The sequence below is a fragment of the Periophthalmus magnuspinnatus genome, chromosome 2 (assembly GCF_009829125.3).
Source record: "Periophthalmus magnuspinnatus isolate fPerMag1 chromosome 2, fPerMag1.2.pri, whole genome shotgun sequence".
In the NCBI taxonomy this organism is placed as follows: domain Eukaryota; kingdom Metazoa; phylum Chordata; class Actinopteri; order Gobiiformes; family Gobiidae; genus Periophthalmus; species Periophthalmus magnuspinnatus.
Genome location: NC_047127.1, coordinates 1,147,701 through 1,165,194, shown reverse-complemented (window position 1 = coordinate 1,165,194; position 17,494 = coordinate 1,147,701). Strand labels below are relative to the sequence as shown.

General features: G+C 38.5%; 1 protein-coding gene across 2 annotated transcripts in view; it reads left to right on the top strand.

Annotated features, from left to right (window-relative positions):
- Positions 1-16,967, top strand: part of LOC117383973 (E3 ubiquitin-protein ligase Midline-1-like) — an 85,234-nt gene extending 68,267 nt beyond the window's left edge. For both annotated transcript variants that reach the window (XM_055227393.1, XM_033981234.2), the window contains exons 4-10: positions 942-1,049; positions 4,702-4,850; positions 5,428-5,555; positions 8,186-8,329; positions 13,151-13,312; positions 14,567-14,774; positions 16,619-16,967. In XM_055227393.1, coding sequence (XP_055083368.1) covers positions 942-1,049; positions 4,702-4,850; positions 5,428-5,555; positions 8,186-8,329; positions 13,151-13,312; positions 14,567-14,774; positions 16,619-16,967 — 1,248 coding nt within the window. The remainder of the gene's footprint in view (positions 1-941; positions 1,050-4,701; positions 4,851-5,427; positions 5,556-8,185; positions 8,330-13,150; positions 13,313-14,566; positions 14,775-16,618) is intronic.
- The last annotated feature ends 527 nt before the right edge of the window (positions 16,968-17,494 follow it).

Sequence of the window (17,494 nt, the reverse complement as noted above, 5' to 3'; positions counted from 1 at the left end):
AAATCTAATTAAAGTAAATAAATAAATAAATGAATGAATAAATAAATACATAAATTAAAATGAATAAATTAAAAAATAAATAAAAATAAAAAACAATAAAATAATAATAAAAAATCTATAAAAAATAAATACAAAATAAATTAAATAAAAATAAATTTAATCAAATCTAATTAAAGTAAATAAATAAATAAACGAATGAATAAATAAATACATAAATAAAAATGAATGAATAAATAAATACATAAATAAAAATGAATACATTAAAAATAAATACAAATAAAAAACAATAAAAAAATTATAATAAATTAAAAATAAATAAACACAAAATAAATTAAATAAAAATAAATTAAATAAAATCGAATTTAAATAGATAAATAAACAAACAAACAAAAATGAGATTGTCAATTCCGGGACTGAAATTATCCAAATGATTCTATAAATGAAGGTGTGTGGAGTTTAAAAACACAGCGGAGCACTTCCTGTATCACCACATGATGACATCACAAGGTGGAACAGAGTGTTTTCAGGAGAGTTTGTGTGTTAAACATGTGAGAATGAAACAAAACACCACTCCAGGTCTGTGTGTGACGAGGAAACGTCATTATAACATGGATTAAAGCTCATTAGAGTCCTTTTTTGCGTAATATCGGACCTTTAAAAGCCTAATTATCCTGCAAGACACGCCCCTCGTTTATGAACTCTACATCTGACGCCGCATTTTACCAACTGCACGATATAAAACCCTCAGGCCCAGGGCAGCTCCAAGAAAAGAACTTAAATGACTGACTATCCTCCCGGAGACACGACCGAGCAGCTGACGGATGAGAACGGCCCTCGTGTCCCTGGGCGGAGATCGTGAACCCCCCCCCCTCCGCACGACACCCGCTCCATCCATCCATCGCTTTGTTTACCTAATCCCGTCTTTATGTCGTCTTTTCCAGGTGAACGCGTCACGTCAGGAGGGCAAACTGCTGGAGGAGTGCGACATGCTGATCGAAATAATCCAACAACGCAAGCAGATCATCGGGAGCAAGATCAAGGAAGGGAAGGTGAGCCGGACGGGGACGAAAGCGAAACTAAAAAACATTTATCTGGAGCGGTTTATGGCGCATCGTTCTGTCGACAACTCTATTTTCCTCGGGCCGTTTTTCTATCTAAAGACAGAAAAGGTGTTGAAACATGAGGGTCCGGGGAGGTGGATGCCGTCTTGGAACTTCAGATAACGTTTTTATTTCGCTAACGTGAAGAAAACCATCATCCCCCGTCCAAACTGACACAGATTATGGAGTGAGCCTCTTGTGGTGATCTGTGGAACTGCAGGTGTTTGTCATTTTAGTTTTTAGCTTCGTTTCTGCAGTCCAAAGTTATTCCTCACTTTCTAAACGTATTCCTAGCATCATAAATATTCAACATGATGAGTTTACGAGCCAGAGCACTGATAATTTATGTTTATTTATGTAACGGGCGACGGTGGCTCAGTCGGTAGAGCGTTTGTCCACGGATATGAAGGTTGAACGTTGTAAAGTGCTGCGTAAAAATGTAACCGTTTACGATTTATTTCTACGGGGAGAGCGCAAAGAGAGCACTCACACTCTCCTTTTGAAATGCAGAGAAAAATGCTAATGCTAACAACAAGTAAGATGCTAACTCTTCATGGTTTGTGGAGGATTAAAAGCTTTATAATTAGGTTCTAGATTTATTTAGACACCAAGAGCTCTTTTTTAAACATCATGTATTTACTGTGGACATAAATCTTTTTACTTCATTGCATAAAAAACAAGTACAGCCATTTTAAGACGGAATTAGCATGTCATTTTTACGGCATCAACAAAGTAAAACATGCAGGAAAAAGTTTAGTTTTATTTATACAAAGAGAAGAGCCAAACGCAGCAGTGTAGCTCCAAAGTATTGTCTTATAAAAAATGCATTTTAGAGACTTTGTGAGGGGCCCCTTGCTGCAGTGGGCCCCTGGGTAAACAGCCCCCTTTACCCCCTTTCGACCGACGCCCCTGGCCCAAAGAGAGCACTTTTGCTAGCCTCGATGAGCGTCATTTGGAGCTGAACGCCGCGGATGACGTCACACACTCGCTCAGTCGCTTCTTTATTCAGGCTGTGTTTAAAATATAAAACTAAATAAATAAAAATTATACATCCACTTGGCCTGATCCTCATATTACAGACAGAAGATGGATGCTCCTCAGTCTTAAAAGCTGATTTAAACGGCTGGAAAGAGCACTCAGTCCAACCAAAGCACCTCCCGAAGCAAAACCGAGGGAGTCACTTTTGGCTCGTGAACTCAACTCGGATGATTTATGAAACAGTTTATCGCACAAAACGCTAAACCCGTTCCCTCGTCTCCATTTCAGTTCGATTCCGATTGTGCAAATATTAGCTTTTCCGTTGCGTTGCGTCTTCAGATCGGGTGTTGCCGTTCATAAATTCCTGGCGAGAATTCCGGTTGATGAAATTGTCCTTTGACCCAAATCCAGCTGCTGACCTCAATCTGTCTAAAGTCTGTGCTCAGGGGGCGTCGCCAGGGAACATGGGAATACGCAACCGCGCGGACACGCTAGCAACACGTCGTACTTCTGCTCTTCATTCATGTAAAACACCAAAAAACACGGATCATTCCAGAGATTTGGGACAAAAATCCTCGTATGGGGTCCAGTTCTGGGCCTTTAAACGTCCAGTATCGACTCCCCTGACTCATTTTATTCCACGTTTTTCTACTTCTTCTTGTTCCTGTTTTTGCTGATTTCAAAATGGAGGACGCACATAAACACTCCTCGCCGCTTTACCGTGATGTGTCATTGGCCTTTGCGGCTCCGTGCTTCCTCCGCTCTTCAGAGTAATTACGAAACATGAATAAAAACATGGCTCCGTGCATCAGTCAAACTATGGATCGACCTTTAGAGCTGCCGTCCTGCATAATGAAACATCATCAGTCTTGTCGGGGCGAGCGTTTTTAATTCAAGCTAAACAGTGTTCCATGCAAATCGATATCGCGAGGATTAACCTGATTGGTCCAAAGATTACGACTGTCACCGCTTCGCCGCTGCTCATTAAAGGCCGATGAAACCGTAGACTTTTTGTATAAGTGGACGTAGCTAACCTGCTAGCCGCCACCTTCCTGCTTTTGTACATTTATGGGTGGCGTAGGCTCGTGGGCGGAGCTTTGGACAGGCTCGTACCGCTAACCGTAAAGAGGGTTTGACTAGAGTAAGAGAGAGATCGCTAGATTACGCAAACGTGGGTGTACGGATGACATTTTTAAACCTCTTGAGACGTGTTTTTGATGAGACGGTGACACGGTGGAGCTCAAAAAGGTACGTTTTGATCATAAGTGCACGTCCGGCTCTATCGTTTCTGGCTCCAATTCACTTTTTATTGAAAAACTGTCGCCTTTCTCCATAACTGCTGCTGTCAGACTCATTTTGGTCTTAAATATTCATATTAAACTGCTCTACATGATCCTGGGGTTTTTATTTTGAGTTTATTTTTTCAATTTTTTTTCCTTTTTTTTTAGTTATGTTGTGGGGTTTTTTTTGTTTATTTTTTCACTGTTTTAGTTATTTTGAGTTTTTAATTTTTTTGTTTTTTGTTATTTTAAGTTGATTTTCAATTTTATTTTTAAATTTTATATTTTTTTTACTTTTTTGTAACCTTTTTTGTTTTTTGTGTTTTTTTGTTTTTATTTTTTTGAGTTAATTTTTTTTTTTTTTTTTTTTTTTTTTTTGATTTTGAGTTAATTTTTTTTTTTGTGCCCTCTCTCTCTCTGTCTCTGCTGCTTCAGACTCATTCTGGTCTTAAATGTTCGTATTAACCCTCTACATGATCCTGGGGTTTTTATTTCACTATTGTGTCTGTAAATCAAGATCTGAACATTAATAACAGACAAATCAGGTCCTTCTTTCCCCGAGGTCGCTCCTGTTAGCATTAGCAACAGGTTTGATTGACAGCGTTGCTAAGCGCCCGCTCCCTACTAAACCAGCGGTGCAAACAGGACGGGGCGTTACCTTCATCTTCATCAGCCTCGCTCCTGATTGGCTCTTTGGTTGCTGTGATACTCACAGTCAAACTCTGCTCCAGATTCGCCGCTATAACCGATGTCACTTTACTTTAAGCTCTTTTCACAGCCTTTTTAAAAAACAGTTTTACAAGTTGATATAAGCGACAGCGGCTCAGTTGGTAGAGCGTTTGTCCACAGATCTGATCCATACTTTATAATATCTACACTAAACTGGACTCTTAATAATCCGTGTTGTTGTTCTGATGTTGTTGTTGTGTTTATCTACATCTAAGTATTTTATTTTGTTTTTTTTTTTACTTTGTGCATGTCGTTATTTGTATTTATTCAGTGTTTTTCAGTGATGTTGCAAAAAAGTTCATAGTTTGTGAGCTGTGTGCGCTTACGATGGCGATAAACGTCTTCTGATTCTGATTCTGATTCTTGAACGTGGAAAATTGTGACCATTTACCATATTTGAATAAAGCAGATTTTCAAAATAAAACCCTATAAAATATCATAGACTTCACAGTGTATCTTTAACTTCAGGAAAACCCAAAGATCTACTGTTTTGGACCTGTCCTAAACGCATTCAAATCCGACCCTAAAACTCGTTCGACGTCCCGTTTTTCCCGGCGTAGGACAGATTCCGTCCGCGGTCGTGTTTTTACGGCTCGTCTCTTCTCTCGTCTCAGACCCAGAGGCTTCGTAAACTGGCCCAGCAGATCACAAACTGTAAGCAGTGCATCGAGAGGTCCACGGCGCTCATCTCTCAGGCCGACCAGACGCTGAAGGAGACGGATCACGCTCGCTTCCTCCAGACCGCCAAGAGCATCAACGAGCGGTGAGCAGACGTGTTAGCGTGATTAGCTAGGACCAAAGGTGTTAGCGTAACCCCACAGACCTGGAGTTGTGTTTTGTTTCATTCTCACATGTTTAACGCACAAACAAACGTCTCTCAAACTGAAAATGCTCTGTTCCACCTTGTGATGTCATCGTGTGGTGATACAGGAAGTAGGAAGTGCTCCACTGTGTTTTTAAACTCCACACACCTTCATTTCTAGAATCATTTGGATCGTTTCAGCTCCTGGAATTGAACTAAAATCTCTACAGAACCAAAGGTAAAAGGAGCTGTTTTTAACTTGAAAACTACCACTTGATGACATCACAAGGTGGAACAGAGCGTTTTGAGCTTTGGAGATGAGACAGACTAATAATAAAGTGTTGGTAAAACATGTTTTTGAGGAGGAAACGGCATTAGAACGTGGATTTAAAGCTACAAGAGTCAGTTTTGTGTAATTTCAGACCTTTAAGTTACTATTTGAGAAGAAAAACATGAAAATATAGTTTTTTATGAATGGGTTAGATGTTTATTAAAAAAAAAAAGTTAAGTTGTTACATTTTTTTTTGTTTTTTTGCAGGGTTTCCATGGCAACCGCGTCAACCCAAGTGCTGATCCCGGAGATAACACTGACGGACACGTTTGACAACTTCGCCCTGGACTTCACCAGAGAGAAGAAACTGCTGGAGAGTCTGGATTATCTCACGGGTACAAAAACATAAACAAAAAATAATAATAATAATAAAAATAAAAAAAAAACGAAAAAAGAAAAATATAAAAAAATAAATAAAATATAATAATAATAATAATAATAATAATAATAATAATAATAATAATAATAATAATAATAATAATTTAATAAAAAAATAAAAATATAATAAATTAATGCAAATTTGACTAATAATTTAAACAGACCCTTTTGTACCATGACCTAATTTCAAACTTGTCTCATTAAATTTGCCTAAACCTAATGCCCCTGTCCTAGTTTGCCAAATCAAAACGTGCAGTAAAACGTTGCTTGGAGCCCAGACCGGAGCAGTGCATTGTGGGTAGTGTGCAGTATAAGTGGCTGCTCTGGAGGGCTCTTCTCTGAGTGAATCACACACCATTGTTCCAGTAGATTCAGGCTCTCACCACAGCAACAGGACGAGAAGAGGCTCGACCGGCAATCTAACCCTCAACCTCGGCTTCATGAGTGTGTTACAGCACGAGGGAGAACAAATAAATAAAAAAAATAAACAAAAGGGCTTATTATGTCAGGAGTAGTAGTGACAATCGTAACCTATTTCTTTTAAAGTGCAGATTTTTAAAGGTCCCGTATCACACAAAATGGACCCTCGCAGCTTTAATCCATGTTCTAATGTTAGCGCATCAAAAACAGACCTGGAGACCCACCTTGTGATGTCATCAAGTGGTATTTTTGCAAGTTAACAGCTCCTTTTACCTTTAGTTCAGTAGAAAATGGAAATTCCAGACACTGAAATGATCAAAAAATAAAAGAAAGTGAAATGTGCATTAAGTGTGTTTGATAAATGTGCTCGAAATAAATAAATAAATACTTACATAAATAAAAATGAATAAATAAAAATTAAAATTAAAATAAAAAAAAAAATAATAAAAATCAATAAAAAAATAAAAATAAATACAAAATAAATTAAATAAAAATAAATTAAATAAAATCTAATTAAAATAAATAAATAAACAAACAAACAAAAATGAGATTGTCAATTCCGGGACTGAAATGATCCAAATGATTCTATAAATGAAGGTGTGTGGAGTTTAAAAACACAGCGGAGCACTTCCTGTATCACCACATGATGACATCACAAGGTGGAACAGAGTGTTTTCCATCTTAAATCTGCAGAGTTTGTGTGTTAAACATGTGAGAATGAAACAAAACACAACTCCAGGTCTGTGTGTGACGAGGAAACGACATTAGAACAGATCAGAGAACAGTGTAATATGGGCCCTTTAATTCCCAAATAAATACGATTTAAAAATAATATTACATAATTAAATATTATAAATAAATAAATACATACATAAATAAATAAATACATAAATAAATAAATAAATATGAATTAAAAAAAATGCAGTTTTAGTGTTTTTGGGCAAACAAGTTGAAAATTCACAGAGATTAATATTATTTAAAAAAAAAAATCTAATTACTAAAATGTACACTGCACTCTCCATGTCCTCATGACTCAGCAGGTTAAATATAGATGTCATTTTGTAATTCATTTCCAAAATCTGGATGTGCAGATCATGTGACGCTCCGATCAGCCGCAGTGTTTTAAAAAGCCCAACCCTCCAGTCACCCGGAAAGAACAGCCTCCATTTTGTGTCTAATCAGGCCGAGAGCCGAGAAACGCTCCGTGCGCGAGGCTCCATCTCTGTGAGGGTTTAAGCTCCGACTGAAGGAGGCGGCGGTTGGCTGGGCGCCGCGCTGAGTCATGCCGCTCTCTCAGCCAGACGAGGGAGACGAGCCAAAAAGTGTACTCGAGTAAAAGTAACTTAAAGGGCCCGTATTACACTGTTCTCTGATCTGTTCTAATGTCGTTTCCTCGTCACACACAGACCTGGAGTTGTGTTTTGTTTCATTCTCACATGTTTAACACTCAAACCTGCAGATTTAGAACAGAAAACACTCTGTTCCACCTTGTGATGTCATCATGTGGTGATACAGGAAGTGCTCCACTGTGTTTTTAAACTCCACACACCTTCATTTATAGAATCATTTGGATCATTTCAGTCCTGGAGTTGAACTAAAATCTCCGCTGAACCAAATGTAAAAGGAGCTGGTGACTTAAACTACCACTTGATGACATCACAAGGTGGAACAGAGCGTTTTGATCTTTGGAGATGTGACAGACTAATAATAAAGGAAACAAAACACAACTCCAGGTTCATTTTTTGAGCATAGAACAGCATCAGAACATGAGTTAAAGCTACAAGAGTCCACTTTGCAAAATATAAGACGTTTAAATAGTAACTGTCGGGACGTAATATCTGATTTGAAATTGTGTTTGGAAAGAGAAAACGTGAAATAAAGCACCGAATCTGGTATTTTTAATGACAGACATAAAAATGAGTCAAACTAAATCATATCTGAAGGAGCTGCAAGAAACACAAACGTTTAAATCATTTCATTTCATCGACATAAACTTTTTGTCACTTACAGGTATTAGCAGGGGAGTCGACAGGGAAGGGCAAAAAGGTCCGTGGTCAGGGGGCCCCAGCGTGTGTAGGGGGCCCAGAATTAGAACATCCACCTGTTAATTTATATTACAGGGCCAATTAAGAGTAAACATAAATCCACTCGTCTCCTCCCCTCACAGCTCCCACGGCTCCGAGCATCAGGGAGGAGCTGTGCACCGCCTCCTACGACACCATCACGGCGCACTGGACCTCCGACGACGAGTTCACCGTGGTGTCATACGAGCTCCAGTACGCCATCTTCACCGGGCACGCTAATATCGCCAGTGAGTATATGCTAGCACGCCATCTTCACCAGAGAAGAAGAGAGAACATACTGAGGACATACTGAGGACATATTGAGGACATATTGAGGACATATTGAGGACATATAGAGGACATATTGATCACATATTGAGGACACTGAGGACATATTGAGGACACTGAGGACATATTGAGAACATATTGATCACATATTGATGACATATTGAGGAAATATTGAGGACATATTGATCATGTATTGATCACATATTGAGGACACTGAGGACATATTGAGGACACTGAGGACATATTGAGGACATATTGATCATGTATTGATCACATATTGAGGACATATTGAGGACATATTGATGACATATTGAGGACACTGAGGACATACTGAGGACATATTGAGGACATATTGAGGACATATTGAGGACATATTGATGACATATTGAGGACAAATTGAGGACATATTGAGGACATATTGATGACATATTGAGGACATATTGAGGACATATTGAGGACATATTGATGACATATTGAGGACAAATTGAGGACATATTGATCACATATTGAGGACATATTGAGGACATATTGATGACATATTGAGGACATATTGATGACATATTGAGGACATATTGATGACATATTGAGGACATATTGAGGACATATTGAGGACATATTGATGACATATTGAGGACATATTGAGGACATATTGAGGACATATTGATGACATATTGAGGACAAATTGAGGACATATTGATCACATATTGAGGACATATTGAGGACATATTGATGACATATTGAGGACATATTGATGACATATTGATGACATATTGATGACATATTGATGACGTATTGAGGACATATTGATGACATATTGAGGACATATTGATGACATATTGAGGACATATTGAGGACATATTGAGGACATATTGTGTGGGACATGGATTCGACTCAAAGTGAGTTTAGTGTCTGAGTCCACATTAATAAGTCGATATGATCTTGTGTAACTTTGCTGTTTTAACTCTAAGCTAACTTTATAAACCGAGCAGGACTGTGACCGCAGTGAACACCAGGTGCCACGGGGGGGCGCCACTGCAAAACCTGACACTGCGTCCTTAGGAAAGACACCGCACCCACAGTGTCCACCACCGAGTCTGGAGTGACCAATGCTCTGGAAAGTGTTTTTTTAAGCATTTTTATTATTATACGAAAGACAAGAACAAGTGTCTCCCTGTGGCCAACGGCTGACCTTTGACCTTTGACCTTTGGCAGATGAAGATGCTAATAACAGGCGAATGGACGTGAAGTTTTCAGCAGAATCTAGATTTTTCTTAGCAGTATTTAGTTGCCAGATTTTAAAAAGTATGAAATAAAACCCAACACAGCAGACTGTCCTCTCCGCGCTCACCAGGGGCAGGGCATCAGGTGTAATCCACTGAGCAACAACAAACACACAGAATTGGGGTCAGCTTGTGTTCAGACCTCTCCCCTGTGCCCTTTTTACATCCCTCCATCTTCTGTTAGATTTAAATCGCAGCCGTTTCCTCCGTTTTCGTTTTCACACCGTCTCCGTCTCTGCGGGTTTAGCCGTTAGCCGCTAGCTCGCTTTCACGTTTTAGCACCAAACGCATTAAACTTTTAGCTAGCGTGCGCTTTATTTTCCTTTTCCGATCTTTCTGTTTTATACGTCTTCGGCTCGTTCGGTTTTTGGCGCGTCCTTTTAGCGCTTTGGCCGTGTCCGAGGTGTTGCTGTTGGCGTTAAACACTCCAGAGCCGCTCCCGGGTTTATTTGAAATGAAACGCTCGGCAGAAAAGCAAAGATATAAAAAGCTTCACTGTGCAACTTTCGGGAATAGGGCTCCATGGAGATGAGGATTTCTTTGTCTTTAATGTCCCGCAGTACAGCTTTACACCTGTTTTCACTGCACCGCTTCAACTTAGAGGTGCCAAAACTCAGTTGGTAGAGCGTTCGCCCGCTGACCTGAAGGTTGGCGGTTCGAATCCCGCTCTGATCGCCAGTCGAGCGGTCAGACGCGCTGGTCCACAGGTTGGCGGTGCGATTCCAGCTCCCACGAATCAACAAGAGTGTCAAGGAAATTTAAAATATCGCGTGATTATTTTACCTTTTTAGAAATCATTTGGCCTCGTAACTAAAACTCGTTTGGTTTGGAAGTTAAAGACGGCGTTAGAAAACCTTTCATGTAAACACGTTCGTTCCCTTTTGGTTGCTAATCTAGTTTCTTTCGTATTTTCATCCGTAAGTCGCTCCTTCTCTCCATCGCGGTGACGCTGTTGCTCTAAAATTCCTTCCATTTCTGTTTGTTCACGTAAACATCAGATAAATACGAACTAAACCCAATAAAGTACTGAAACAATCGATGAAAAAACTTCCACAATTCACCTCCCTCAGCGTCAGCGTTGGCGTATTAAAAGCGTCATTCTCCGCAGATCTGGCTGTAACTCTGCCTTTTGTCGTCTCCAAGGTGATAATGCCAAACCAAGGAACATTCCAGGCAAAGTTATATCCTCCGTGGAGACTTGTTGGTGCTGCATTCCCACTAGAAAAGTTATCGACCTTTAAGATTAGATTTTGTTTCTTTATCGTTTGTTTTCTTCTATTTTATATAATTCTGTCAACTTTGCTTCAGCGTCTCATCTAATTTCGTTGAGGAACTTTAAATTTTACAAATAATTAATCTACAATTTGTCTCTTCAAACTCCTACGTTGGTCTTAAAGCGACACATTTACTCTTTATTTTACATTTGCGTTTATTTTTAGTCGACTGTTTAATCCCAAACTCATAAACATCGATAAAAAAACCCGACGCACTCACGCAGATCCTTTTTTTTAACCGTACATCCATTTACACAGAGCGACTTAATGAACAGCACCTGGCGGCGTTTTGGCGAGGGCAGTTAAACGCTCCGTGTGCGATCGGGGGGCGGGCCGTTCGGGAACAGGAAGAAGTCACTGGACCATATTTGTCTGAGTGAAATGGGCCACGGATAAAAGACACAGACGAGGAACGAGAAGAATACAGGCCTGAAGTCGACGACGCGTGAAAACTTTGGCTCCAGCGTCCGTCTGTTAATAAACCCCAGAAAGAGTTCACAACCTTTCGCGGAAAGTTCGGTTCGCTCTTGTGTCTGGGTTAATAATAATAATAATAATAATAATAATAATGCATTTTATTTATAAGTGCCATTCAAAACAAGGACTGAACAAAATCAAAATGAGATAAAAACAGACAAATACAATAAAACATGACATATTGCTTGTATAATATGTTTTAAGTAAGATGGTGGTGGTTAGATTCTTGTAAAATAACTGTTTTTTTTTTACCTTCCTCATCAGTATTTATTTTGTTTTTGGCATTTAAAAAGTGTTTAGTCCTTTCACGGTGTTTATTAAGTTGACTTACTGTTCATTAAACCATAAAAAGCAACAATAATTTAACCCTGAATGAAAAGATCTTTGAGTTTTTGTTTGTGTCTGGTCTGGGCGTTTTATATTTTTACCGTTGCAAGTCAGAACTCATGCCTTAGCAGAGGTTTTCTACTTCAAGTTAATTAGCCGTTTATCATTTTTTCATATCTATTGTATCAAATGGAACGAAACAGCAATGAAACATGAGTCAAAAGATGTTTTAGAACTGAAATAGTGGCATTTATTAAATCAAAATCTAAAAAAACAAAATTTTCCATTATATTTATACTCGATCTAGAAACATTTAGTTGGATTATTTTGTTTATGCATTTCTAAAATAATAATATACAGTTAAAGAAGGCGGTTAATGGAAATAAAAGTGATATTCATGACTAGAAACGCCAAAATAATCAAAATTTCAAAGCTGTCACTGTAACTTAACTTGTCTTATCGCATTTCGTGTCCAATCCACAGTTTGTTTATATAAATGGACGCAGCTAACCTGCTAAACCGCCGCTAAGTTCCAAACAGGAAGTGAGCATGGCCGCACTTCCTGTTCCATCAACTCTGGCTCCAGTTCACTTTGTATTGAAAAACTGTGGCTCAGACTCGTCATTTTGGTCTTAATGAGATGAGAGATGAGTTCATTTAAGTTTTTTATTTATTTATTTTTATTTAATTTATGTATTTTTATTATTATAATATTTCTTATTTTATTTATTATATTTTATTTGTGTATTTATTTATTTATTTTTTGCTAATTATTTTAATTGTTTTTTGTTGGTTTTTTTTTGTTATTTTGAGTTTATTTTCTTTTTTTTTATATATATATATTTATAAACTGTGTCCTCTCTCTGTACCTGCTGCTGTCAGACTCATTTTGGTGTTAATGAGATGAGAGATTTGTTTATTTTTTAAGTTTTTTATTTATATTTTTTATTTAATTTATGTATTATTATTATTATTATTATTATTATTATTATTATTATTATTATTATTATTATTATTATTATTTTATTTTATTTATTTAATTTATTAATTTATTAATTTTTTTGTTAATTATTTTAATAGTTTTTTGTTTGGTTTTTTGTTATTTTGTTATTTTTTAATTATTATTATTATTATTATTATTATTATTATTATTATTATTATATTTTATTTATTTAATTAATTAATTTTTTTGTTAATTATTTTAATTGTTTTTTTGTTTTTTGTTTTGTTTTTTTGAGTTTATTTTCTTTTTTTTATATATAAACTGTCCCCTCTCTCTCTGTCTCTGCTGCTTCAGACTCATTCTGGTCTTAAATGTTCGTATTAACCCTCTACATGATCCTGGGGTTTTTTCTTCCTCCATTATGGTTAACGTCACTCTCACTCCGTCTCTTCTTCACCTCCGTCTCCGTTTCTTCCTCAGGTCTGTGTAACTCTCTGGAGAGCTGGATGATCGTGCCCAACATCAAACAGAACCACTACACCGTGCACGGCCTGCAGAGCGGCACCAAGTACATCTTTGTGGTGAAGGCCATAAACCAGGCGGGCAGCAGGACGAGCGAGCCCGGGACGCTCAAGACCAACAGTGAGCGACGCCAAACACGTTAATACCACGAGGTCAAAGTGCACGAGCAGACGACCGACTGGACACGGCCTCTCAGACAACGTTTATTTTATTTTTTACGACTTTTTACTTTATATAAACGCACAGAAAACACGAAATATATGAAGACACGTGGAATTATGTAGTAAAGAAAATACGAACTTTGAGCGTCTTCTATAAAATTTACGATTTACTTTGAGGATTTTCAAAAGTAAAAATGACCTTTTTTCCTTTTCCTACATAATTCCGTACGTCTTACTTCACATATTTGAGCTCATCTGTGTGTGTATAAGACGTAGAATTAGTCAAAATAAAGAAATGAGAGAGTAAACGTGACCTTTACCTTCATCACGCAGGTCTCGTGTCGGAATGAGACTCAGAGTTTGTGTAAATACCGCTGCCCTTTGGAAATCCACAAGTTTAATGAGATATTTGACTGCTCGAGCTAACCATGCTAACATAGCTCATCTATTGATTTTTCCCTGATGGTTTTTCTTCCAGGTTATTTGGCATTTTGAGCATTTGTGCGTTTAGTTTTAAGCCGGTTTAACGCTGTCAGGAAAGAAAACGCTGCTGGATGAAACTCGTTATTTCTGCAACTGAACCTAAAGAATCAGTTCGAGAAGAATCAGATAAAGTCTTGGGGTTTTAACGAAATTATTCTCCACGTTTGCGAAAGAAACAACAGAATCCAGTCGACGTAATCATATAATTTTGAGTATTTTAGTTTAACACAGTGACCTAAATGTTTCTGTATCTAAAATATCTCCACAGGTTTGTTTTCGTTTGGCTCAACAGCGTTTAGCCTCAGTGTTAGCGTCACTACTTCCTGTCCTGTTCTGTCTTTGTGAGGTTTTTTACTGAAGATAAAATGAATAAATATTAATATATATTTAAAGATAAAGAGACTGGACGGTGACTCGAGGGCTCGTGTGTCTGACCACAGCTTAAACACTAAACAAACGATGCGGAAACTTCAACGAGAACAGTTTTGCGTTTAGAAAGACAGGTGTTTGTGTCAGCGCTAATGCTAATGCTAATTTTGGAGCGTAAAAGATCACAAACTGAAATAGTCCACACATAAAAACAAACAAACAAACAGTCTTTACATCAACCATTTTAATTTGGAAGAGTTGTTTATTTAATATTTTATGGTTTTATTAAAGTTAGCATTAGCATTAACCTAGCTAGCATGCTTCTTCGCGCACAGCCTGTTGAACCCGACGTATTTTCCAGGTCAACCGTTCAAACTGGATCCCAAAACGGCGCATAAGAAGCTGAAGGTCTCCCATGACAACCTGACGGTGGAGCGCGACGAGACGACGTCCAAAAAGGGCCACAGCCAGGAGCGTTTCAGCAGCCAGAGCAGCTACGGCGTCGTCGGAAACGTCTACATCGACAGCGGACGCCATTACTGGGAGGCGCTGATCGGAGGAAGCACATGGTGAGGTTTCGACAATAAAAGCGCAGCGCCCCGGGAAGAATTTCACAATAAAACGGCCGATGACTTAAGCGATTATGGTGATTAAATTGGACCCGTCGCAGGTTTTATTAGCGTAAAGTGCAGCGTTTTATTCAGAAGTTCATATTTTCACGCTGTAAAAGGAGAAGTCGACTTAAATAACCTGAAGTTTGTATCGATAATGAGTCTATAATTAAAAAGAATGTCCTGTTTTTTATTTTATTTCACAGTGTGGAGAACTTTGGAAACCGTTTTGTTTGTTAAACGTGCAATCTACGAGTTCCAGGATGATGAAAAGTCAGGATCGTTGCCATAGCGATTACCAATTCAAAATAAAATAGCATATCTTTTGAAACGCCAACTGTCCTCACGTTAAACTGGAGCCAGGGACTGAAAACAATGAAAATAATTACACTGGGTTGGATCAGACTATAGCACTACATCGAACTAAACTAACGCATTCAAGTTTTTTTTCCCCAAGATAATAGTTAGAAAAATTATAATTTCCCTAATTTTAAACTCACTAAATTTTCCTGTATTTTTTTATTTATTTTTTTTCTAGGATTTTCCATAAATATTACATAATTCCTCACCATTATCCTGATGTCTATTTTACTTGTTCTTCTCTTTCAAACGTGTCGAACAGTTTTACTTAAGACGCAAAACAGAAAACGACTGTAAAAAGTTCAGCTGTTTATCGTCCAGGTGAATCAGGTGAATGTGGTCAGGGTCAGGGGGGGCGGGGTCAGGTGAGGCGGGTCCAGAGGGTCAGCAGGTGAATCTGGACCAGTGGATCCACTCTGTCACTAGAACCGACCGATCAGTGTGTGGAGGAAAAAACGACTTTCTCCAGATAAACTCAGACAAGACTCTCTAAAACCTTCAAATCAGGCCAGAAATCTAGAGGTAATACTGGACTCACGCCTGAACTTTAACAGACACAGCAAATCAGTGACATCTGCAGCTTTTTACATCGAAAAACACGTCAAAAATCAAAGGTAAAGTGTCCAAACCAGAGACTTATCCTGCGTTTGTGTCCAGTAGATCAGACGACTGTAACGTCCTGAACTCTCCAAACGAGACTTAAGACAGAACAGAACATCCACAATATTCAGAACATCCACAACATCCAGAACATTCACAACTTCCAGAACATTCAGAACATCCACAATATTCAGAACATCCAGAACATCCACAATATTCAGAACATCCAGAACATCCAGAACATCCTCAATATTCAGAACATCCAGAACATCCACAACATCCAGAACATCCAGAACATCCACAATATTCAGAACATCCAGAACATCCACAATATTCAGAACATCCAGAACATCCAGAACATCCTCAATATTCAGAACATCCAGAACATCCACAACATCCAGAACATCCAGAACATCCACAATATTCAGAACATCCAGAACATCCACAATATTCAGAACATCCAGAACATCCACAATATTCAGAACATCCAGAACATCCACAACATCCAGAACATCCAGAACATCCACAATATTCAGAACATCCAGAACATCCTCAATATTCAGAACATCCAGAACATCCAGAACATCCACAATATTCAGAACATCCACAATATTCAGAACATCCAGAACATCCAGATCATCCAGAACATCCAGAACATCCAGAACATCCAGAACACTGCTGCTCAGGTCAGGACTAGAACCAGGAAGTACTTCACACATTTACACAACAAAACTCAGAAAAGGTGAACTTGTCTTGTGAAACCAAACGCGTCTTCTAACTTTCCGTTGCGTCTCTTTCACGATGGACCGACGTTCTTCACTCTAAACCGTGTCTCGTTGCAGGTACGCCGTGGGCATCGCCTACAAATCCGCCCCGAAACACGAGTGGATCGGCAAGAACTCCGCCTCCTGGGTCCTCTGCCGCTGTAATAACTCCTGGGTCGTCCGTCACAACAGTAAAGAGCTGGCGATCGAACCCTCGCCTCACCTGCGGCGCATCGGCGTTCTCTTGGACTACGACGCCGGATACGTCAGCTTCTACGACGCGGTGGGCTCGCAGCATCTCCACACCTTTAACGTGTCGTTCATCCAGCCGGTGTGTCCGGTCTTCAACGTGTGGAACAAGTGTCTGACCATTCTGACCGGTCTGCCCATCCCTGACCACCTGGAGGCAGTAGAACCACACAGTTAGACAAGCGCAGGGTTAAAGGTTAAAGGTCAAGCGTAACATTATGACCACATCAGACACAGCGGACCAATCAGGAGCCACGGTTGTGTCACATGTTGGATAAAAAGGGATTGTAGGGATTTTATGTGTAAAAAATGGATGAAAATTGCACTTTTTGTCCATCATAAATCAGAAAAATGCTTCTTTTGTTTCACGTTACACACAAAATAATTAAAAACACAGGATTTTTTACCTTTTTAGTTCTTGAAAAAAATAAATCTTCCTCAAAATTGACTTAATATTTCAACAAAACTGGTCTTGAATTGGATATGAACAAATTCTTTACACAGTCTGTGGTTGTGATTTGACCATGTGACCAAGAAACCTCCCCTTTTTTAAATTATTATTATTATTATTTTGATTTTACAAACTTTTTATTCTTCTCAAACTTAATGCATCAACACTGACGACAAAGATCACACACTTTATAATACGTCTGAATCCAGTTGCCATATTTAAGAGATTCCAGCTTTTTATCCACATTTCACACA